This window comes from Tachypleus tridentatus, chromosome 13 (genome assembly GCF_004210375.1).
Source record: "Tachypleus tridentatus isolate NWPU-2018 chromosome 13, ASM421037v1, whole genome shotgun sequence".
Classification (NCBI taxonomy): Eukaryota; Metazoa; Arthropoda; class Merostomata; order Xiphosura; family Limulidae; genus Tachypleus; species Tachypleus tridentatus.
In genome coordinates, this window is record NC_134837.1 from 172,523,066 (window position 1) to 172,549,115 (window position 26,050).

The window sequence follows — 26,050 nt, forward strand, 5'->3', positions numbered from 1 at the left end:
CATATAACAGTAATATACGATACAAACTGAGAAAGACTCAGTAAAAATTGCGAGCTTGTCAACTCTTAAAAAAATAAACCTTTTTCCATCACATTACAGAAATGTATGAATATTTGCAATTAGTGTGGTAAAAGTATTCTCATAGCCATTTTTTTTTACTTTACCAGATAAGTCACTTAAAAATATTTCCATCAAAACAAAATTGATTATATCTATCATCATTATCAATGAAAACAATAAATCCTGCTTTGTTTTCTGTTGACATTATGTAAATTATAACAATAGCACTACCTTATTAGAAAAACAGAGAGCAATTGGGCTTTTAGAAATCTTGTTATTCTGGCTTCAATGAACTCGGACCCATTACTATTTTGAAAGTGGTCATCCTAGGATTAAATCAGTAATAAAATTAACAATTTACTTCTACTTTCGATATTATTTCTTGTTCAGTTCACCACTCGATATATTAACCAGACTAACAAAGTAAAAAAAAAACAGTAATTTACTATATACAGTGAGCTACCAATACCAGTTATTTTGCAATCTATGGATAGTAAGCAAAACCCACTTAAGCTAGCAACAAGAGAAAATAATAAAAAACTGGCAAAACCCAATGAAATAATAACAATGATTCAGAATAAACCTGCAGCACATGTTGTGTAATTTAAAATCTTAGAACACGAATCCCGTTACTGTACTTGGAAAATAAATAGACACTGTTTATACCTAAATGTTTGTAAACATGATTCGCAACTTACATATATATACATAGAAAAGTTGGTTGGTTGGTTTGGTCTTTCACGGCACAAAGCGGCTAGGCTATCTGCGCAAAACTGTTTGTTTGTGTGGAAATTCGCACAAAACTACTCGAGGGCTATCTGTGCTAGCCGTCCCTAATTTAGCAGTGTAAGACTACAGGGAAGGCAGCTAGTCATCACTACCCACCGCTAACTCTTGGGCTTCTCTTTTACCAACGAATAATAGGATTGACAGTAACATTATAACGCCCCCACGGCTGAAAGAGCGAGCATGTTTGGCGCGATGGGGATGCAAACCCACGACACTCAGATTACGAGTCGCACGCCTTAACACGCTTGGCCATGCCGGGCCCGTCCGAGATGAAGTGGTGGACAACAACTGTCGAGCCACAAGGTAAGTAATGTTTTGAATCGTTTTCAAACGCTGCACCTCTTTTTCTTCCAACCGTATAAGGCAAGAACAAAAGTAGGACAGGTGAAGGAGCACACATCAAGGAGCCACGCCATAACGTCTTCGAGTGACCAAACTGCTGACACTGAAAACATCTGAGAGAGTTTGGAATGTATGGCCGTACCCTGCAATTAAATAACCTGCTTTGATAGTGGCAGGTGGACGTGGTGATGTAACTGTTCATCTTTACGAATGGAGATACGCTTCAGTGCAGAAACTCCTTGGGTGGAGAAACCAGCGAGAATCTCCGACTCAGAGATGATCTTCAAATCCCTCTCAACAATAACTCATCATGCTGAATTCTAAATAGCATGAGGTGTAACCTTAATAGGTATATCTACAATTGCCTTTGAATGCAATAGGAGTTCACTGTGTTGAGATGTGGATGTTTCAACCAATATGTCACCAGAGCGAAGCTTCTTTACTGACTTTGGAAAGCCAGGAAGTCCTTCTAGTCCCTTCTGAGTGAAAACGGTAGACATTTGCCCTAAAGATTTGTCTGAAAGAGAATGTAGTATAAGAAAATGAAGTACAACAGGTGTTACAGATGTTGAAGATTGCTGCGCAGAATCTTCAAGACGTGGTCGTTTACCTATAGACTGTTTTTTTTCACTATTTTATTTAAGTTTTTATGTGGATGATGCATAATAAAAAGAAATATTTCGGTGTCCACTGACCCCACCCACCATGGAGTCCTACGAGGGGACACACTACAATGCCAAACAAGGACACTGCAGCAACGCCAGGGTTTTATGAGCACTATACCCAAACACCAGCATAAGACACAATGTCCACAACACCTGTTGAGAATATCCAGTACTGATACTTGGTTCACCGTACCCCAAGTAGACCAGCCAATTGATCTAAGGGAGCCACCTTAAGGCCGCCCTTCTACAGAAATTCAGGGTCAAAGTGGTATGTTAGGGTTGGACCCCTCAACCACCAAAATCCTCTCCTCTCCTTCACGGGTTGCCACGCACAGTAAACACGTGGGTGGATGTTTAGATCCTAGAAAAGGTAAACTGAAAGAACAGAACATTCCCTGGGAGGACCCCTCACTACGTACAGGAATCCACACCGAGGGGACACAGAAAAGTTCTTAAATTACTTTTCCTATGAACAACATACAATGAGTCATCATGAACAGTCAGGGAAAGTTTTGTGGCATTTTTCAATAGAAAAATTGATTGACTTTTCTGACTCAACAGTTCCATTCACCTAATTCTTGATTCATTCACTAATTGTCAGTTGTTTAGGTTTAATTTGTCTATGTGTTCAACATACTTGTGGATGTTATGTTTCCACTGAAGCTCACAGATGATACTATCGAGCTACAACTACGTTATTGCATATTCAAATTCAGTCTTCATGACTGAAATGGAATCTTGTAACTGCTCTTAAGAACTCTTTTGATATACATGACATTTGTTTAAATACATCTCTGAAATTCATGTGTTAACTAATGTGAACCTTTAACATTCCTCACATTCTTTTACACATTGTGGAAGCCAGTACTATGTAATGGATCATACATTATATTCCTAAAAAAAGGAACTTCATGTTTAAACAATAACAAGTCAAAGAAGCATTAAGTAATTTGTTTCTTTGTTGCTCATTATACTTTAATGTCATATGGAAGTGCTCATTCTTGTAAGTTCAATCATAATTCACAAACTCTGAAAGCATACACTGGATAGTTTGGCAGATAAGTTCTCAGACTGCATATGACATGTTGAAGTGAGTAGCTTTACTAGACCTAGCTAATAATAAACAGTAGACGTTTTCTTTTTTTGACTGATATCTGCCCAACACATTTATAAATCTGAAATGACAGACTGAAGGAGAATCAACTAGTCAAAACTGCTTACCACCAACTCTTGGAAAATTCTGGTCAGAACAGTAGAATTTGGCCATCACAAAGTGAGAAATATGAATTTTTGTCTGTGTGGTAACATCGTGACGAGTTGTGAACCACAGAACACAAAATCCACTTTTAAAAAAACACTTTAATTAATATTTCATTTTAAATACAACCCATATTTTATAAGTGCATGGAACTTTAAAAACGTTTTCGTGCCCTCATATTTCACTTCAAACATGGTGAATGCTGCTAAACAAACAAATCTCAATCTGTTTCTGCAAAAACTTTAAAAGTCTAAAACCCTTAAGTAAAATTAAAGAACATACACTATAATATTCAGTTTATGCGAGTTAAATTAGTGTGTGGTGTAAGAACTTTAAGAGATCTCCTTGAAAAGTTAAAGAAAGATGAAAGTTACACAAAATTCTGAGCTCTAGTGCAATCATAAAATATACATCAATTAGTCTCTAACTTTCAGTATACCCGAGAATATATTTTGAGATAATTACTTCGCTTTCCTAGTAAATATGCAAGCTTAGAACATGACTGCCCACAGCTATTATTTAATTCATCAACGAGAATGGCTCAGCTTAAGAGTTAAATATTTATTTTAACTGTATCTCTAATAAAAACCACATAAGTATATTTGGACCTTCATCTTAGCTTGCCGCAAACAAAACTTGATAAAATATATATGTGGTAAATTTTAGTTTAGTTTGAAAATGAAACGGGATATCGACCACTACTTACCACGTTGTTTCAAAACTTCCAGATAAATCTAAATTTAATCACTCACTTGAGCGCATTATAGCGTCTGAAAAAGAAACTATGAAAAACTACATAATTTTTGATGCACTGCAATATTTAAGTCTTGCCATGAATTTTCTCCATTGAATTAAAGACAGGACTTTGACTGAGACACTCCAAAACGTTTTCTTTCTTCTTTGTAAACACTCTAGTAAGGCTTTATCCTGCTAAGATGTGAATGTTCGACCCAGTTTTAGATTCTTGACTGACTGAAGCAGGTTTTCCTCTGGGATTCACCTGTACTTTGCACCATCCATCTTTCCTCAATTCTGACAAGCTTTCTAGTCCATGTTGAAGAGAACCGTCCCCATAACATGATTCTGCCACCACCACGCTTGACAGTTAGGATGATGTTGACAGGGTAATGTGCTGTGTTGGACGGAACGCTTTGAATTTAGACAAAAAAAAAGGCTCAAATTTTGTCTCGTCTGACCACAAAACCTTCTGCCACATGTCTACAGTAGCATTTACAAGCTTTATCGCAAACTCCATAGGAGATTTAAGATTCTTTTTTAACAATGGCTTCTCTCTTGCCACTTACTCGTACAGACTATCTTCATGCAAGAAATTGGGTATTATTTATATATGGACACTGACTCCCATCTAAGTTTTGAAAAACTTTCAAAGTCACTGTTGGCTTCACAATGCCAACTCTAACATGTTTCATGCTTGCCTGGCTGCTTAGTTTAGAAGAGTGGCTTGATCTGGGTAACGACTGAGTGATATGAAGCACATTCCACTTCTTAACGTCAGCGTACTCAAAGGAATAATCAGCGATTTTGAAATTTTCTTGTATAACCTTCTCCTGATCTATGCTTCTTTACCCCTGACTTGTTTGAAAAGATCCCTGGTCTTTGTAGTTGATTTGTGGTATCACTATATGAGATGTGAGCCTCCTGACTTACCGTTGAGCCATTAATTCTTCCCACAAAAGTTAAAAATTTAATGCAGTGAATTTGCATTCCTGTCATGTCTATGTATTTAGGACGCTTAACTCGCCATCTCAAAGTCGCGGGTTCGAGTTTCCTGTGAAGGATTTACTATTACATATATATTTTAATATCGATGTTTGTTTTATGAAATATAATATTTAGAAATGCATGTGTCTTATACTGTTAAATCTGTATCACGAAATTCCCACCTATTCATGAAAGTTGCGGAATATTCTCTATGTAAGACTCAGAACAAACAGTTTTTTTTATTTGTTTGTTTTTGAATTTCACGCATAACTACACCAGCGTTATCTGCGCTAGTCGTCCCTAATGTAACATTGTAAGACTAGAAGGAAGGCAGCTAATCATCACTACCCACCTCTAACTCTTGGGCTACTCTTTTACAAACTAATATTGAGATTGACCGTCACGTTACAACGTTTCCATGGCTGAAAGAGCAAGCCTTTTTGACGTCATAGAGATCCGAACCTGCGACCCTCACATTACGAGTCAAGCGCCCTAATCACCTGGCCATGCCGTGTCTCAGAGCAAATATAACCACTTAACATTTTTTATTAGGTCGCCATATATGGTAAAATCAGCTGCATACTGAGAAACTAGATCAGGGTTATTTTTGTGTGTGAATTATCCACAACTATCTGTTTCGTTTGCTCCCATACCTGTATTGAGATTTTATTTGAAATAAAAGAGGAGATCGATAAATTACAACTTATTTTTGATTTACCGGTTTTAATGTGTTCTCGTCGTCGAAGAGATTGGATTAGGATTCGCTACCTTGGTTCTTTAACACGATAGGATTTACACTCATGTGTGCTTTATTCTTGAGGCGTTTACCGACACAAAGATAGTAAATGTGAGAAGTAGCAAAGGAAAACGAGGTTATTATAACCTGTTGTGCGAAATTTTTTTTTAAAGAGACCTCTTTATTAAATAGCCAACAAGTAATTAAAATAGAATTAAGGAACAGATCCCGGATTGAGCCCAGCGTAATGGGTAACGTGCTACAATAGGGATCCAAGGTTCAATATATTCGTTCTCTGTTAGTGCCAGTTTAATCAACATATGGTTTACATAAACGATTTTACACTCCTAATTTTCAGGCACTTGTAAGATTGAGGTTAGTTTACGAAATTACAGCGCCAAAAATCTGAACACAGCATGTAGACCAATAAGACTTTGCTCTAAAACAAAGAGTCAATGTAACAACACTGCTCTGATCTCATTCTCAACGATTTGCATCCTAGATGTACAAAAGTATCCCCCCTGTAAAGTACCCACGTTTGGTTGCCGTTTGAGCTTCTAATCATGAAACTTTCATGGAGGTTTTACATTTAATATCTATAGAATCTGTTCCAGACTGGGTAAACTAAAAAACGCTGATATTATGTAAATAATTAGATTTTCAAATAAAATTAGAAAATTCTCAATTATAGAAGTATTCAAATCCTTTGCTGCGGCAACTCTAAATCTCTTCAAGTGCAAAATATTACTTTGAAAAGTCATAAAATTAGTATTATGGTCTCTGTCTGTGTGTAGTCAAAGTGGTTTAACTTGACTTGAAAGTAAATGCACCTGTTCAGGCCACAACTCACATAGTGATACCAAAAACCAGTCTGGAAGACTAAGTAGCTTTTTAAACATGTCAAAGATCAGGTCGTAGCGAAGCATAGATCAGGAGATGTTAACAAGAATATTTTAAAGTTATTGATTAATCCTCTGAGTATGGTGAAGTCCATCATTAAGAAGGAAGTGGAATATATTTTATATAGCCCAGTTACTATCTAGATAAGACTGTCCTTCCAAACTAAGTAGCTTGGCAAGTAGAAAACTGGTTAGAGATACCATTATGAAGCCAACAGTGACATTGAAAGATTTGCAAAGTTCCATGTCTGAGATGTAAATCAGTGTTCATACGTCGACAATATTTCAGTTCCTACACAAAACTATCCTGCAAGGGCGAAAGCAAGAAGCCATTATTGAAAAAGAATCATCTTAAATCTTGTATGGAGTTTGCGACAAAGCTTGTTAATTACACTGTAGATATGTGGCAGAAGGTTTTGCCACAGCTGACAATAGCACCATATTTACAGGTTTTGCTGACATTCAACCTCCTTCACACGTGTTGGTGTCAAGTTGCATTATTATAGTTTTGAATAAAAACATATCCATTAAAAATTGTTTACATTATTTATATTTTATCATTATTTGTAGGGGTGAATACTTTTGCATGGCACTGTATGAAACTAAAGACATATTTTTATGAGGAAAATGTAAAGTATGATGATATTTCTTGTCATCACGATAGCAATTAAGATGTTAAATATATGAATCATTTTAATGTGGTAAGTACATGGTGAGCAAAGAACACTTTCATAGTAGAAATATTATATACCACTTTTCTTGTTAATGGTATCTTTGGTTTGTGAGAGTCACCAACTTGTCAAGCTTCTTTTACCAAGATGTAGATTTTGCTATGATTTAGTTTAACTGTGGGTAACTTTCATGTCTTCGCTTACTTTTGTTTTATTTTATATTTTAGCACAGGGTTTGATTTTATAGTTTTATTTTACTTTTCTGAACATTTTTAAATGCAAGGGTGTTAAAACTAAGAAAGTCAATTTAGTTAACACAACCAAAGTAAGTGGCGGTGCTGCTGATTAGTTACTCTTTCTTTGAAGTTAAAATAGTTGTTTCTGAAGTTTTGGGTTCTTTGACTTGAAGGCTTAGCTCATGTAATGCATGACATAGCTCTCAGACTGAAATTACCAAATATTATGCCTACTCTGACAAAATACAATCCTGTTATACAATACCACCATAAACATTACATAGAAAGTAATTTATCTTTGTTAGTACTAAAACCAACTTTAAAATATTAACTAAATTCCATAAAAATGTTCTTGACGTTTAAAAACCAAGTAGAGAAGCACAAAGTTATAACATGATAATAATAATTCTCCTTCATCCTGTAATTTCTCACAATAGTTTTTCCTTGCATGAAAAGACAGGGGCTGACCCTATGAATGTTTATTGCGATTTAACATCATTTCCGCTTCTCTCTCGGTTTTTTGTTGTTGTGTTCTAGGGGTAAAGGCGACGCCTTTCAAAATAACATGGCAAAGAATTCAACATCTCTCCACAACTTGCTTCCACGAATATTTATATTAAAAAAATCCCAACACTAAAAGCAAAGTCAACATTAAAACAAATTTCATATGTGTTTTCTGTGAACAGGTAGGTTAGTAATCTGTTCTGGTTCTTTTAGCGGGGTGAGAAATTACAAACATTACTGTATTTTGCTCTGACAAACTCCGAAAAAAAACGTGATAGTGATAACATCTAAGATATAACTTCAAAACAATATATCAGTTATCAACGACTTCTGATCAAAAACAAAATACCTACATACATCAGAACTAAAATTGATTCAGCAAATAATGTAGCTAGTTTAATATAAAAGTCTTATACACTTCGTAAGAGTACGGGAAAAAATTCCATTTTCAGACTTTCGATACATTACATGATCGGAAACGATCTAACAGGAGCACAGTTCATGCAATCGTTTAATTTACCACAGACCACAAAAATTCATAATCACTGAAACTATTTTCGCTTCAATGTTTCACACAACTTTACTATTACAATTTTCTCTGCTCAGTAGTATCTTTATTTGTATTATATTGACATCGTTGAATGGCGCCTTATTTAAACATGGACTAAATGTTTAGGTCAGAGACTCCTCCCCTAAGGTTTGGCCACAGTCATCTATAATTTAGAACGGCTAATCAGATAGAGGGAAAATAGACAATAGCACCTGGCGCCTATACAGCTATTGGAATAGTGCAGTTGAATGTCACAACTATAATGCTTCTCTCCCCCACAGCTGACAATGTATAGTGTGTTCAACGACATATCGAGTTTAAACCTCGGAAATTCTAGTCGCAGCCTTAAAAACAAGCAACAATTGGCACTCAGGTAATAAGTGTAATAAATTAATCGTATTTTGACGTGAATAATATAACAAATGGTTGATGCCTCCTTAAAAATGGTGACGTATGGGGACTATTATATTGTCTATACCGATCACTTAAATACATAGAGATGATTGGCTAGCAGGGTTCAGCGATAATGTTATCTTTATTTAAGTCGTAAAGTTACCGTTGTCCTACTGAGAGACTTGAACAGTTGACAAATACAGTGTATGTTTTATCTGTCGTGGGGTTTTACGGAGAATTACATTGTACTACTTTTATCACATACTATCTTTCGTCCTTTTTAAATGGTTTAGTCATAAGTCTGAAAGCTTCTATCACTAAAAATCAGGTTTCGATACCTGTGGTAGGCACAAACAAAGAGTCCACTCTATAACTTTGTGCTTAACAATAAACAAACAAACCTGTCACAAAGAACTTTTTCCTTCAACAGGAAAGACATGTATTACATATGTAGTTAAACTAGTCCTATTTTAAGTCCATATGTGTCAATAATAAAAATAATGTATTCTAAATATCATGCAAACGTTTCATACCTTGAGGTTAGCCACAGTATTCACTTTTAGACACTTCCCTGGACAGAGAAGACAGGGAAAACATCTGCTAGCCTTACTAAATTTCTTCGTGTAATCTCATTAGTTCTAAACTATACCATCATATTTTGATTAGCATTAAGAGATGCACCCTCCACGTTATAAACTACGTTGTTACTGCCTATCCGTTAAATATTCGTGTTTTTTTTTATAATCAAAACACTTTGTAATTCCCAAAGTTCACAGAAATTGTTACTCAAAGTTAGTATTGTTAAAAATGGAAAATATTCAATTATGCACCTCATAAACGTTTACAGTAAAAATATACATGAAAGAATATTTACTAGAAATTATCATCTCACTCAATTTATAAAGTAGAAACAGTCGCAAGCGACATCAGTTCCAGTTTCACATCTTGTCTTTGGAGAAATAGCATGTACAAAGTACGTGTGGAAAGGGAAAGGAATATTTAATAAGGTTCAGTTCTTTTACTACAATTAAACATGGGTAACTCTAAATTTCTGGCTATGAACCTATTATATAAAATAAGTGTATATATGTTACTAATTTAAACTGTAAGCTGTTAGTTCTTTTATGTTTTAAGTTCTTCTTTTGTCATTCAATGTTTAATTATCTAAATTTAAATGGCGATTCCTAAGATCACTACAGTGTTTACTTGATAAATATAGAGCACAGAAAATTACAATTTACTGAAATTTGTACATTTGTTTGCCTTTGTAGAATGTTGAAAGTCCAGATTTGAGATATGCATTATTTAATTCAAAATAAATGTTTTTGACAGTTGCGTGTTTGCTATAAAAAACCAAAAACACACACTCAGTGAACTATGTTAGTTTAAATATTTATCTTCATTTGGCCTTGCAAACCAGTTTCAAGAAAATTCAACGTATTAATACATTTTATTGAGAAATTGGATATTATTTGATATTGTGATTCGTTACAATAAACTTTAGGAGTTTTTAAGTTCTGTTCTTAAATTTTTGAAATAGTTATTCATGGCTCTTTTCTTTCTAGAGTTGTTTCTAAAATGTGTGAAGCGAATATAATGTTCGCTGAAAGAGAGAAGTGATAAAAATCGTATTTGCTGTAATTATAATTTGGCCTTGGGAAGGTAAAGAGATGCTGAAACCATAAGGTGATAAGAATCACAAATTTCAGCTGGTTTTCGTGTTTTATGAAATGCAATTTTTATATATATTTGTTTAAAGTATGCCACTGGCTAACTAGATTAATATGTTTAGGCTTATTAATCATGAATACCATTTATTAACTTAAGATGTACATGTACCTCATTAGTGTTCTACCAAACTACAGCTCCAATCTATAAAGTAAATAAAAAAAAGGTTTATTACTTTCTTTTTAATGGTGCCCTCGTTAAATAAGATATAGGATTTGTTTGTTCGTTTTGAATTTCGCGCAATTCAACTCGAGGGTTATCTGCGCTAGCCAGCCCTAATTTAAAGGTGTAAGACTAGAGACAAGGTAGCTACTCAAGAATACCCATCGCCAACTCTTGGGCTACTCTTTACTAACAAATAGTGGGATTGATCATACATTATAATGCCCACACGGCTGAAAGGGCGAGCATGTTTAGTGTAAAATATAGGAAGAGATAAAAAATTAGCTTAGAGCGTGAAAAAATTAAATACATATATGTTAAAGCTGTAGTTATAAATATACTTTTTAAACTGTTTGATTACGAAAAATTTCTTTTTCCTGCTTAACAAGATTCTTAAAATATTTGGGTCAAAGTGTATTAGAAAAATTTCCTAAGACTGAACTGTATAAAGAAAATAACTTGTCGTTATTTGAAAATATTACCAAAACCTTTTTATAATTGTTTCTAAGAATCAAATATACACTTTCCATACATCCCTAACGGAGCTCTCAAGAAACCTCGACAAACGGCTTTTCGGTTTTAAACGCGAGTGTTGTATAGTTCGTATAATCAGCTGGAATGGTTCTACAAGCAAGTCAACTTCAGCGACGAGGACAACGGAAATATGCCTGGTTTTGACGTCAAGTTTTGCGACTCCGCCAAATGGAAACTCGTGTGCCCTCTTTGCCGTTTACCAATGAAAGATCCTGTTAAAATTACCACGTGTGGACATCGGTTCTGTGACACATGCTTGCAAGAATACCTCAGGTAAATTCCATGTCTTTATAAACTAACTTGTCATAGGACATGAGCTAGAGTCACTTTTACGTGTTGAGAAATTATGAAGTATTAGTCGGCAGCCCTTGTTGTTTTGCCGGCTTTCGGGAACCAACGATCTGTCTCATGGTTGGTAGTTTCATTAATTGTATATTAAGTGAAAATCAAATACAGATTCAGATGATTCATATTAATCAAGAAAAAAAGTTGATTATCTTGTTTTAACATTAATTTGTTATGAGGTGTCATGCCAGATCACGTTCCAGGTTTTTACTCCTAACATTTACGATAGTGTGAAGATTTAAAACAGGTCTGGGACTTCGTGCGAGTGAATCTTAGTTGCATAAATCACGTGCTTTTTTGTGAATTCTAATTTTTCCCTAACCTGAATTAGTTGTTTTTAATGCTAAGCAATAGTTTGTATCAATTTTTAACACCTAATATAATACTACTCTCTAATAGAATTGACACAGTTGTAATACATAAGAAAGAATCCTTGATAACGAGAAGCCCATTGAAATAAAAACTTACCTCAGAACGGCTGGTATGGGTTAACCTGAACATGACCTAGGAAAATCGAAACGTTGTTCTCTGCTTATCAATAAAATTGTTAATACCCATTGCTCGGGTTAATAATTGGGTTGGGCTGAGGGTGGCCTAGTAGTTAACATGTCGAATGTCCATGCTTTATGCACCGTTACCACTCCCCTCCCCCAAAAAATCGCGCTCCACACTTTGATACTATAGTTACATTAATAGCATAACGATCAAATTGCGCCATTCAGGCTGAGAAGTGTACCCCAAGAGTTGGCGGTGGGTGGTGTTGAATAGTTGCCTTTTATCTAGACTATCACTTCTAACTTAGAAACGACTAGCGCAAATAGCTCGTATTATTTTGCACGAAATCTATCAAATAACATTTTCATTATCATCAGGCCATAAGAATTAGTCGAGCCGTTTCTAAGTTAGAAATGATAGACCAGAGGAAAGGCAACTATTAAACACCACCCATCGCCAACTCTTGGGATGCCCTTCTCAGCCTGAATGGCGCAATTTGATCGTTATACTATTAATGTAACCACAGCATCAAAGTGTGGAGCGCGATTTTTTGGGGGAGTGGGGGTAGCGGTAACGGTGCATAAACCGTGGATCTATCTCCACATTCGACATGTCAACTACTTGACCACGTAATACTGAAATTTCATACCATAACTGACTCGTTTTTCTCATAATTAGTAGAAACTATTTTAAACTATTTCAGTTTTGTATATGCTTGTTTGTTTGTTGTTTTATTTTTGAATTTCGCACAAAGCTAGTCAAGGGCTATCTGTGCTAACCGTCCCTAATTTAGCAGTGTAAGACTAGAGGGAAGACAGCTAGTCATCACCACCCACCGTCAACTTTTGGGCTACTCTTTAACCAACGAATAGTGGGATTGACCGTAACATTATAACGCCCCACGGCTGAAAGGGCGAGCATGTTTGGCGCGACGAGGATGCGAACCCGCGACCCTCAGATTACGAGTCGAACGCCTTTGTATATGCAATATTGGTTTACTCTAGGATGTAACACAGAAAAATGCTTATTTAGCAGTCAGGGCTGGAGTTGTGCAAAGTTATCAAATGCAGCTCATGAGGCGAAAGGTCCGTGGGCCAACAATCTCTTATTTCGATTATTTGATGACGTCACAATATATGCTGACACAGAAAAGAAACTCAGATACAGCAAAATGCCATGTCGCAAAGTAGGCCTACAACGAAGAAGGCCTGCAGCATAAACGATACGGATTAATAAGATTCTGTTATCTTTAAATTGACATATGTCTTGGATATCAACAACTGGAACGTTTTCATTAACATCTGTAACAACAGGAGTATTTTCACAACAATTCCTTACAACAGGAAGGCGATCAGGTTCATTTCCCCTCATCTCAAGCCCGCATTACGCTTCTGTAATTTATAAATATTCATCGACACAAATTTAAATAAATAATTTTCTGTTTTACTTTGTTGAGTTCAGTACCATCGTTGTCATGTTCATTCTGCATCAGTGAGGTTATGTAACAGATTTGTTTTTTAATATGCTATATTTTATTAAGGGGATTGCCAAATATGTTGATATATCGAGTGACATATAAAAAAAAGTTTATCTGCTTGCTTTTATGCTTACTAACTACGATGTTTTGCTTTATAACTCCTCAGACTTACTGCTGAGCCACTAAGGATTTACTAAAATTTATGATGTAACTGACGTTACCTTTGATAGAAATTTATGTAGAATATAATTTAAATTTATTGTTCATGTGGAGTTATGAGTAGGAGGCAACATATTGATACTTCCAGTGTCTATACATGTATATATTAACTTTTAAGTTGTCCCCTCAGAGGCACATCACCATGTTGCGGACTCACACCGCTAGAAACTGGGTTTCGATACCCGTAGTGGGCAGAGCACAGATAGCCCATTGGGTTGCTTTGTGCTTTATTCCAAACTAACAAATTTTAAGTTTTTCGTTAGCGAACTCAGTGCTGTGCAATTGTTGTTTTCGTGTTACCTTTTTTAAGTAAACAAATAAACTTAAACTCTAACTGAAGATTGCATAATTAAAATTTCATAGTATTTTGTTCACTGTCAATATTGTAAAGTAATATACTGTGCTTAGCACGTGTGTTTAACTTACAATCTTTTACACAAATCAGTAAAATATTTATAGATCGTCATTGGTCATGCGTAGTACATGTATTGGTACTTCAGACTGAACATGTAGAAAGATAATGAGACAAATGGAAAACAAATCTCAGTTGTAATAATTAAAACGTCTACTTGCAACAGAGTTTGTGCCGGGTGGACCGTAAGTCCCTACCCATCTATATATCTTATGTATCCAGTGTATCTGTGTGCTGTCCCTCATTCTCGCTGCATAATATTATGCGACGCCATGTTTTGTGAGACATTGCCTTCAACAAAGCAGGGGTTATTGTTCCAAATGTCGCGGTAACAGCTGCCTTCAACTCATCATTAGTATTATAACGTTGTTTATAATAACATATGGATGGATAGGGACATGTATTTTATTATTTTATTTTCTGTTAGATAACTTCATAATAAATGACTGAAGTGGTAACCCTCTAGTGGGTATGTGTATGTGCTTGAATATTATAAACAGATAAAAAATGGACAATTCACAGTTTTGAAATTTATAAAATCTTATGCAACCTTTCCATACAATAATTCAGAAGATTAAATTAATAGTACTGTTACAGGTTCCTCAGAGTGAGGGAAGAATATCCCAAGTTGCCATAACAATTGTCCTTGTAATGTGTCTGATTCGTCGATGCATACTTAGTAGGATTATAAGATATTGCTAAGATGCATAATGTTCAAGGAGTGTTTGTTTGTTTTTGTCTAGAACAAAATATTTTTCTTGTTAGTTTTTTACAAGCAACTTGTATTTTAACATTATCATCCTACAAGTAAAATTATTTTATTTGTTTGGAATTAAACACAAAGCTACTCAATGGCCTATCTGTGTTCTGCCCACCACGGGTATCGAAACTTGGTTTTCAGCAGTGTGAGTGCGCAGACATACCGTTGTGTCACTGGGAGAAACTGAAATTACCACTTATATTTAAATCTCGCTAAGCAGGTAGATATTATTAAGAACTGTAGGCCAAGTATATCCTCACACTCTTTGAATTTCATACTGTACATTGCCTTTACAACGTGTACAACAAAATTAAATAGGTAACATTTTTTTCGCACTATGAAACCAAAAACATGCTCATCATGAGCAACAATTAAACAACAAACAAACAAATACTGGTTATTTATATGTAAACATCAACGTATTGTATAATAACTTTTAAGACCCATAAGCATATATGATGTTTTGTTAAAATTGTAGAGTATAAACTGATCGACAAACTGTTATTAAAACTTAACGTTGTCGTGGGTTGTGATTTGAGATTGTTCCGAACCACGTGTTGATTGCGTGGTTTAACGTCTGGAGTTTCCTTAAAGGTTTAGGAACGATTTTAAATATATAAAACAAGAATTACGCTTTGGTACAAATTATTTGTTTGACTGATTATTAATGTATAGTGCTTAATTAATCAATCTGTTATTTAAGTCAGATATTTCAGTTTGTTAATAGATCGTTTGTTTTGAATTTTGTGCAAAGCTACACGAGGTCTATCTACGCTAGCCGTCTCTAATTTAGCAGTGAAAGTCTAGAGGGAAAGCAACTAGTTATCACCACCTACCGCCAACTCTTGGGCTGCTCTTTTACCAACGAATAGTGGGATTGACCGTACCATTGTAACGCCCACACGGCTGAAAGGGTGAACATGTTTCCTGATGTGGGGATTCGAATCCGCTACCCTCAGATTGCGAGTCGAGCGCCCTAACCATCTGGCCGTGTCAGGCCTATTTATTAATACATGCACATTGAATTCGTATTTGCTGGGACGCAAATTGGCTCTTTCGTAGAGCTCTGAATTTCAGAGCTCGTGTAATGGCTTTGAATCCGTGCGATACCACCATATAGTCCTCGAAGTTTAAGTTAAATCAATCTGTGACTGAGTTGCAAGAGTGACAGTTTATCCTTTAGAGTGGTTGATACGGTGGGACTGACTGGTTGTTTTCCCTCTGTTTACTAGTTTAAAATTAAGGATAGAGGTAGATAGGTTTGGTAGCTTTACCACGAATACACTTACAAATTGTTTTGCAACGAAATACAAGAAAGTTTCGTACATACTAAAGAAATCAACGAGTAAGTGATATTCTTGTATTACTGTCTACGACAGTGCTACGAAATTAAACTTTTTAACGAAAGTTAGTTATGCGAGCTTGCATAACTTACTGTTAAAAAATAAACCATTTTTGTTATTATTAAGTGGCTTGGACTTTGAATTGTTTTTCCATAATAATCCAACAACAGAGCTTAAGAAAAGAATTTATCACAAAACATATTATAAATATAAGACCTTTATACAGTTATGAAGAACAAATACAATAATAAAATATGTGAATGCATAATACTATAAATGTAAAGACCAAATTGACTCGTTTGTTAAAAGCTGACGTTAGTGTAAGAACCAAATAAACGTAGAGAGATAATTTATATTTTATATGTTGTTGAAACTGTAAGACTCCAATACATCAATAAACTGTACATCTGATATGGTACTTTAACTATAAGAACCAAATATTTTATATATTGTTGAAACTGTGAGACTCCAATACATCAATAAACTGTACATCTGATATGTTACTTTAACTGTAAGAACCGAGTTTCTAAAATGTGATAGTATAACTGTGATCACTGTGAAACACGTGACTTGTGACCAATAAAACGTATTCTTTACTCGAAGCGTGCTACTGTTTTCAAAGTGTTCTTACGAAAACAAATTGCAATCAGTTAATCGTATCATTTTCATGATACATATTGCTTGCCGTTTTAAAGTATAACATTTATTGTATACTCTTCAGCATGTATATGCTGTTGAAAAGCGATTCTCTTTATAAGTTTTAGTAACATTCTGACACGTCTACACAACTTTATTAAAACATGCTCTCTCAAACACAGTTCTCGAGACAGCTGTTTCTAAGGATTTTTTTAACTGCACAATTATATTTTAACATCATGATTTTTTAATATATGAATCTTTATTACATCTCGTATATACAGGCCTAGAAACAAATGATCAAAGAAACGAAGAATATTCTGGTAAATACATTTACTTTTCAACTCTGGAATGAAGTTTTATGATCTTAGTTTTTATGTTAGTTTTTAAATATTCATCCACTTTAACTTGTTTATAGATAAATTTACAACTGCATAAACATTTTACAGACGTACACTTTATGACCAACTGTTTGTCTACCCATCACGGATATCGAAACTCAGCTTCTAGCGTTGTGAGTCCGCAGGCATACTGCTGTGCTACTAGGTGGAGTGGAAATCAAATGTAAGAAAACCCCTGTCTTGAGAAATGCTGTAAGAACAGAATCAACGACTATGTACTGTGTTGATTTGGGTTTATTCAGGCTTTAGGTCTAATACAATTCAACTCTTGTATTGTCGTTAATGAAACATTGCGAGTACAAGACACGCTTAACCACGAAAAAGTCACTGGTCTACTTTTTTCAATAAATCTAAGTCGTAAAAAAAGTCACGGCTAACACACACATCCTTAGGCAGGTGCTCCTCGACCTACTTGTACAAAAGTGAATGTTTTTAAGCTATACTGAATAGCGACATTTTTCGTCCCCATTTCCTATTGACTCTAAATTCATAACCCGGATGTATTATTTTAGGGTGTTGAATGCTGCGAACGCAGAATAGCCTAGCATGAGAGGTAATAATACTCTTTCTTTTTCGGTATAGACAGCCTTTTAGCCTCTTTGTTGTAACGCCTAGAATACATGAATATAAACACACAAAATGTTTAATCATAAGAGTGAGCCTTTTAAAAATTAATATTGAAGACTGTTTAACATTCGTTAACATATATATATATATATATATTGTCGTTTGTGTAGGAGTATAGTTGGCGTTTTATATCTTTTTTGTGCCTTAGGTGTACTCCGTAATTATTTCCAAGAGTGATAGTTTTAACACAACACTCAAGCCCTCATGTGAAGTGTGTTCATTTTCCGTTGCCACCCGTCTGGTTATTTGATCAAATTTCTTGTACTTTTACCTCAATATATGACGGAAACGATCAGCCGAAACAAAATATTTTCATAGTTGTTTTTTATTCAAGTAATGACTTGATGTTTCGAATTGAAATATGATAGCTTTAAAATTACTAATTCTCACTTACCTTCCTTAATAAATTTACATTTGAATTATAGGATTGTGTGCATCTTTGAAACTATAGAATAATACAAGCCTCATAAGACTATTAAATGTTTTGAAGTAGTTCAGCATGCAATGGACATACAATGCTAAAATAATGGGGGTCGATTACCCACTGTTGACACAACAAATAGCCCCACGTGACTTTGCACTCAAACAAACAAACGAACAAAGCCTTGCGTTAAAACGAATAGTTTTTACTAAATATTTAACTAAGTCCTTGGGGACTACATTTTGTGAGGTAATATTACGATCCAATCTGAATTTTATAAAGAGATATATTTTGATATGCCTGGTATTGGGTTTGTGTAGAACCTAGGCTAACATTATATCATACCATTATTCGCTATGACAAAGCTTTATCTGAATATATTCATATATATGTAAATACATACACAAAGTTGACTCTAGTCAAAATAAAACTATCTTCAGTTTGACAACATGTAGGAATAAGAACAACATTTCTTTCTTCATGTTTAGGCTCAGCGTTGATTCATTGTTATTTGCCATAGTTGCATCATTGACATCTGTTCAGATACATCGTAAGAACAATGATAGGTTGATGTTTTTCACACTTCGATGTATTTTAAAATTTAGTAGGAGTTAGTGAATTTGGGTTACATATTTATTAGATTAATATTCTTTTTTGACATCCGTATTGAAAGTTAAAAGTGTAAGATGTTTACATTTTCGTTAAGTCTTTTCTGATATACCATTAAAAGAATAAAAGGTTTTTATTATATCGGAGTATTCCCGAACAGATAGCTTCGTGAAAGTGCATGTTTGTGTTTCGTTTTAGTGTAAGACTACATACATACTGAGATACATATTTTCTGTTCATCACAGGAATTAAACCTCGGATTTTAACGTTGTAAGCCTGTAAGCTTACTACGGACCCTTTGGGAATTTACACAGGAGTAAGTATATTCTTATATATACCAAGTTGTTTTCAAAGTTGGACATGAAGATTGTTTGTTTGTTTTTTGAATTTCGTGCAAAGCTACACATGGGCTATCTGCGCTAGCCGTCCCTAGTTTAGCAGTTTAAGACTAGAGGGAAGGCAGCTAGTCATCACCACCCACCGCAAACTCTTGAGCTACTCTTTTACTAACGAATAGTGGGATTGACCGTAACATTATAACGCCTCCACGGCGGAAAGGGCAAGCATGTTTGGTGTGAATGGGATTCGAACCCGCGGCCTGTGATTACAAGTCGAACGCCTTAACCCACCTGACCATGCCGGGCCTGGACACTAAGTAAAGCCGATGGATAATAATTAGGTGTAACAGAAAGTATAAGTAAGAAGGTTTTCCTTTAAAACTTTCAAAACTTACTACAAACTAGCCGATTACCCGTGGCGCCAGTGCATTAGCTCCGCGTGTGACATATTCATGACTTCATATCTACACCCTGAGAATGGAGAAAGATAAAGTTCCCCGTGACTGGAAACGGAAAAATTGTAATCCCTATTGCAAATCTATATGCGCAGAGAATAAAAAGTTCGCTAAGTTGAGGTTGCACATCGCGTAGTAAAAATAGTTGTCACAGTATCATACAAACAAAAGTTTCATTATTGTATGATAATGTTACAGATAAAGAAGAGAAATATAGAAAATCGGTTTCACTCCTCAAATTGGAGTCGATTTAATAACACAGGTTTCTGGAATTTTGAAAAATAATTATATGACTATAATCACTCTCTGTGTATGACTGTATTTAACCTTGAAATATAGGTATGCGAGAGGTATTGCAATGAATTCATGTTTAGAGCCTTCATTTTAGTATTTTAAGGTAAATTCAGGGTATTTAGACAGCCTTATATGGAAATTTATTTGTGACAGTGTTGTTGTTTTTTTTAATTATGATTTAGCCAAATAGGAAAAGGGTTATTATATCAGGCCGTATAGAAATGATTGCATATCAGGTTTACTGTAATTTCTTGATGTTGATTAACGCACAGAATGGGTTATGGAATACCGTTTTCATATTTAACGTTTTTATCGTATATATTTTTATGTACATGTCTTATAGACCAAACAAAATTGTTTTCGTAATGTTTCACATCTCCTTCGGTGGCTTAGTGATAAGCTTCACAGCTTACAACGCTAAAATTCAGGGTTCGATACCCGTGGTGTACAGAGCACAGGTGGCACAATGTGTAGAGCTTTATGCCTAATGAAGAACAAACATACTGACATCTAGAAAATACTGTGTAGTGTATGTCACAGCTGTTGGGACTTTATAGAAAGTTTAACGTTCTGTTGTTAGTCAAAACAAGAAGCTACAATGGGGATGTTTTGTGAGTTAATCTCATTTAACAGATAATACAGAACCTACGTATATCACTTATACCTTATTGAAGAATAATCCAATGTACGATTCTTAGTGTTAATTAACCCAACCGTACATTGTTTGGTCGGTCAGACTAAAAGGGATAGCTTACTTTGCGTGTGGACGTAGTAAAGATTCACACAAATCAAATATATTTACCAAACGATTGAATTTCATTTTGTTCAGACGCAGCTGTTCAGTGGTTTGAATGGCACAGCTTAGTGCTTTAATTATGCTGTATTATCATCGATGTGAAATCGCTGTTATCGTGCTGTTTTATCAAACTTACCCAAGAAGTTGAATTGTGTTCTCGGCCTACAATTTTACTTCCATTACATCATAGCCAAATCCTTAAAAAAAAAAAAAATTAGTCTCTGAGACCCCCTTAGGAACCAAGGGGTGTGTTTACACTACAATTTGTTGAATACTAAAAATAAGTTCAATCTGTAAACTCCCAGAGAGGGTAGTTTTGGGCGTATCTTTTCGAGACAAGTTTTCCTTTGTTAATTGATAAATATTTAAATGAAATGCAGCATCCTCAAGTCTTCATAATAGCTAGCGCTGGGAGTAAATTCTGTATATATAAAATATTGATATATATATATATTAATAAAGGCACATTCTCAGCATCATTAATGACGCAATTGCCAACCTTTTATGCTTCTACTATCACCTTTTTATGTTTAACTTTCAGTTTAGACACGAACAATTTTATCTGTGATTCGTTGGGGAAGGTTGAAGCATCACGATAGTCAGCAGTGGGATTAGTAGACAGTAACACTTTGAAAGCAGCTACAGACATAATATTGCACTCAGTTTGCTACACAGTGTCCATGAAGGTGGTTCTAAACGGTTCATGAATACTTTTGTATGTTATTTGCAGGCTTCCACGTTTCTTGTGTTTGGCCGTTTAGCTCGTGATGTGCTGTCACATTTCAGTCACTTTTCGCAGCCCAGCCTAAAAGAGTACAGCCTTCTTTGTAGCCAATAAAATTATATCCAAAAAGAATTCAGTTCAAATTAACAGAAAACTGGGTTAGGTAGTGTTTCTTTTTATCAACAAAAATGTCTTCCATTGGCTCATGTTAAATATTGTACATAATTGGTAATTTGATTTAATGTATAGTTTTGTATTCTGTTAGGTCGGTAATAAGTCTTTTAGTATAATTTATTAGTACGCTATCTGTTACTGCTCTTACTGTCTTAATTATCTCACTGTTACAGTCTTCTGATTTTTAAAATATCTATTTCGTTCTTACGTCTTTTGTTTTACAAGTTTCATTCAGGTTAATAAGATAAATATTAGATTTCCCTTGGTTTGGTTGTTGCTAAGCACAAAGCTACACAATGAATTATCTGTGCTCTGCTTACCATGGGCATAGATTTAATCACTTAACATGCAGAAAAAAAAAGATCCACGTATGATTTGTTTCTTTTAGGGAAAAAGATCCCTCTATATACATATTCACTTTTTGTAGTACTGGCTAGGCCCCTGATATTATAATATTACATAACATATACAATCTTTAGTGTTGGCTACACTCCTGTTATTAGAATGTTTCATACACATATACAATCTGTAGTGTTGGCTACACTCCTGATATTAGAATGCTACATGACATACACAATCTGTAATGCTGGCTACGTTCCTGATATTAGAGTGTTAGTTACATGACATACACAATCTGTAATGCTGGCTACGCCCCTGATATTTAGAATGAGTAACGTCTTCACCTGAAGAATAATTAGCTTGATTACATAATCATACAGGTATGTAAGTAACATAAAACATACCTCATGTTACACAAGTGACTGTTGACTATAAGTAAACAAATATTCAACAGAAATGAACACAAAATGTCTCGTAAAAGACAGCGCAAGCGCACTTTACTATAAAAATAGTCGGAATATGTTACTTAAACTTATTATTCACCCCCGAAATTAACTGGAAAACAGTTGCTAGTATAATAAAAGGTAGGCAGGCAACGATTTATAAGCTTAAGGGAAAGTTTTACTGAGAGTAGAACATACTGTCTTCTTCATTGTTGATCAGTACCAAACAATCCAAAGTTGTTACGAAGACAACAAGGGTTAAAAGTGACGGGAATGGTAGCAACTGTTTAATAACTGGAAGGCAGTTTTAAGTGCCCTCTGACGAGTAAATATCATGAAAATGATCTGATATTCTAATAGTTTTTGACGAGTGAACTGAAGCAATAAAAAATTAACCAGGCATTGTGTATAGTGTAGTCTGAAATCAAATCAGTGAAGAGTTGAATAATAAATATCGTTTTATATATGCTTTCTGATAAGTGTAAACGAAGACACTTAATTTCCAGTTGACTTTTTTACATAACTTCATTCTATTGACATCGGGTAATCAAATCACTGATGTTTGTGTTGTAATTATGTAAGTTTATCGATGGCCCACAGGAACGCTAAAGTTTAGCTGCCAGTTAAATAATGCTCTAGGACAAAATTAAAACGATGAAAAATTAATTAATAATGATCAAAAATTTTTTTTATATCCCTATATTAAAAACAGTGTGTCCCATATGGGACAGCAGTAAATCTACAGACTTACAGTTCTAAAATGTGGAGTTCGATTTCCTGCGATGAACACAGCTTTACTCTATAAAAGCAAACAAACAAAGAAAAAGAATAAGGAAACTGAACAAAGACGTTGTGCTTAACCAAAACAATCCGTTTTTATAGTTACAAATAATCATGTCGCCATTGGAGGTTCTATACTGGTTAAAAGCCCTTACTCTAGGTATTAATATTTAAAACAGTTTGAAATAAAGAATGTAAATTATCTGATAACTAAATAATGCGTTTTATTTATCATTCAATTGTTTGTTGTTGTTTGTTATAAAGCACAAAGCTACACAAAGGACTATCTGTGCTCTACACACCCCGGTATCGAAACCCGGTTTTTAGCAGTATAATTTCGCAGACATACCGCATTACCACTTTGAGGCTTGTCCTTCAAGTTGTAAAGTTGATATAGTGTTGTCTAGTGAGCAGATGTTAAGTTTTACGCATTTCCTGACGTGTATAACTTGGAATGGTTGAAAACAAACTGAAGCTTTCATTGTGAAGGTAGAACTAAAATACGACATACACCTTCCCAAGATAAAGTGAGATGAAAAACAAACAAACCTTAATGGCTTTTTATATATACAGCATTTTCACTCGGTATTTAGAGACGCAATGCCAATTGAAATACTAAAATAATGACCATGTTTCACATCCTTTCATGTAATGTCTCACAATTTAACTAACATCAAAATCACGACAGTTCCATAGATAGCATATATATGAATTGTTGGGTGTCAAACACATAAATAAAGCGTTGTCTTTAAAACATGATTTATATGAGACATTCTCGTAGTAAGCTTATAGTAGAATAAGACAAGCAAATATTAGCGTTATCGTTACATAAAAATCGTGACCATATCTTGAGGGAAGATCGTGATACAGGTTTTAGGAAGATTAGATGAGATTGTCGAACAAAGTCACTGTTAGTAACACGTACCAGAAGTTGTATGATATAGCACGAGGTATTTCATTTACAAGTGAACCCTAAAAACGGCATTGTTTTGATATTACAGATTAACTAGGTTCATTCACGATGCTAACCGTCAATGATGGGTAATTCTACTTAGCCAAAGAATTAACCCATGCTTCTGAAGTCATTGTCCTTGCAAATTCAAATTAAAATATTTTCTTTCACTGTGTAAAATATATATATAATTATGAAATACTTTCTCTGAATTCTTCTTACGTTACCCATATAACAAAAAGGGGTAAATTTGGTAGTCTAATATGTATATGTTGTGTGTTATCACGGTTAATGGTTCTACATAAACTGTTGGAGAGTACAGATACAAGCCAAAGACACTTTCCCCAAAGTGCACGCTGTTTCGCAAAAGCGACAGTTGTTGACTAAAGTTAATGCAAGAACTAGATACTTGAAATAACCCACAAAAAATATTTAGAATACTGACCACTTCACTTGCATGATCTCCAGCCGTGTCTGATTTCGCTGCATTCACGCCATTCGCATATATTGTAAAATATATATGCAGGTTTAACTGGTAATTTACCACATTTCTGACATGGTATTAAATGTAGTTGTGTTGAAGAAGCTTAAGTTTTTATTTTGTATGTATTGCCGTTTGTACGATTTGTTATTATTTTGCGTTGAAGACCACGTAACTTATCTAGATTTTCTTTTCAACAGATCATCAGAAGCTAGACATGAAAAGCTATCTTCGTCGGTGTATAGATTAAAACACTCTTCACGATCCTTGACTACCTACTTTATTATTCTATGCAAATGTTATAAAGCTTTAGAATACACCTACAACCCTCGTAAAATTATCTTATGAAAATGTAAACAAACAAGTATTAGGGTTAAAAATATCGATAAATAAAAAAAACCAACGTTGAGCTAACTGCTGAACTTGGATATAAAAAGAAAGGAATCGAACAAGATAGGGATATAAGTGGACATGTTACTTGATACGGATAATGATTACGTAGTAGAGTAAACCGTCTCGACTTCACATGGCGAATGAAATCCCTCCTACATTGCTAACCACTTCACTGGCAATAACAATAGTCAAGTGTTACTCAATTGTAAAATAGTTATAAAAGTCGTATTCTAAAGTTAGCTAAAGGCAAGGTGTAATGATAAAAGCTGAGATTCTATTCAAACACCAAGTTTTCGTCAACAGATGAAGTAGGGAAGTCAGTAAAGTCGGGATTTTATTTTCCATCTAAAGTCGAGAAGGCTTAGCCTGCTATGTTATCGTTATTCGGATCAAGTGATATGTCCACTTCCATCTCTATTTTGCTTGTTTTTTTGTTTTTTTCAAATTCAGTCGCCAGCCTCACACAGTTTTTTATGTATCGATATTTTCCCCCTAATACGTGCCCTCAAACTGAAGCTGAGCCGCTAGAGATATCATTAATTTTTATTAATATTTTTATACTTATCTTGTTATCATTTGTTGTTATTCAATGATAATTTTTAAAAATAACACCAACTTGCAGGAGGTTTTAATATTGCTTTCTCCCTCGAACGTCACGCCCAATTACATGTGAACTCTAAAAGAAAAAAGTACTAACGTTTTACTTTCAGTCCCAGTAACTTCAAAATATTTTGTAATGTTGATTAATGTTACTGAATTCTGATTCACAAAAATCTTCCCTAAGTAAATTAATAACCAACTTTTGTTATACCAAGTCACTTATATAGTTTTCTTCTCTTTTACATCCCCGTCGCACCAAACATGCTTGCCCTTTCAGCTGTGGGGGC

At 34.7% G+C, this 26,050-nt stretch overlaps 1 protein-coding gene across 2 annotated transcripts in view; it reads left to right on the plus strand.

The window, feature by feature from the left end:
• The first annotated feature begins 852 nt into the window (after nt 1–852).
• Nucleotides 853–26,050, plus strand: part of LOC143236906 (TNF receptor-associated factor 4-like) — a 79,135-nt gene continuing 53,937 nt past the window's right edge. The window contains exons 1-2 of one of the 2 annotated variants that reach the window (XM_076475576.1): nt 853–1,152; nt 11,225–11,522. In XM_076475576.1, coding sequence (XP_076331691.1) covers nt 11,380–11,522 — 143 coding nt within the window. In that variant the 5' untranslated portion in view covers nt 853–1,152; nt 11,225–11,379. Of the gene's footprint in view, nt 1,153–11,224; nt 11,523–26,050 lie in introns of those variants that run through there. The other variant, XM_076475579.1, reaches the window with a different exon arrangement.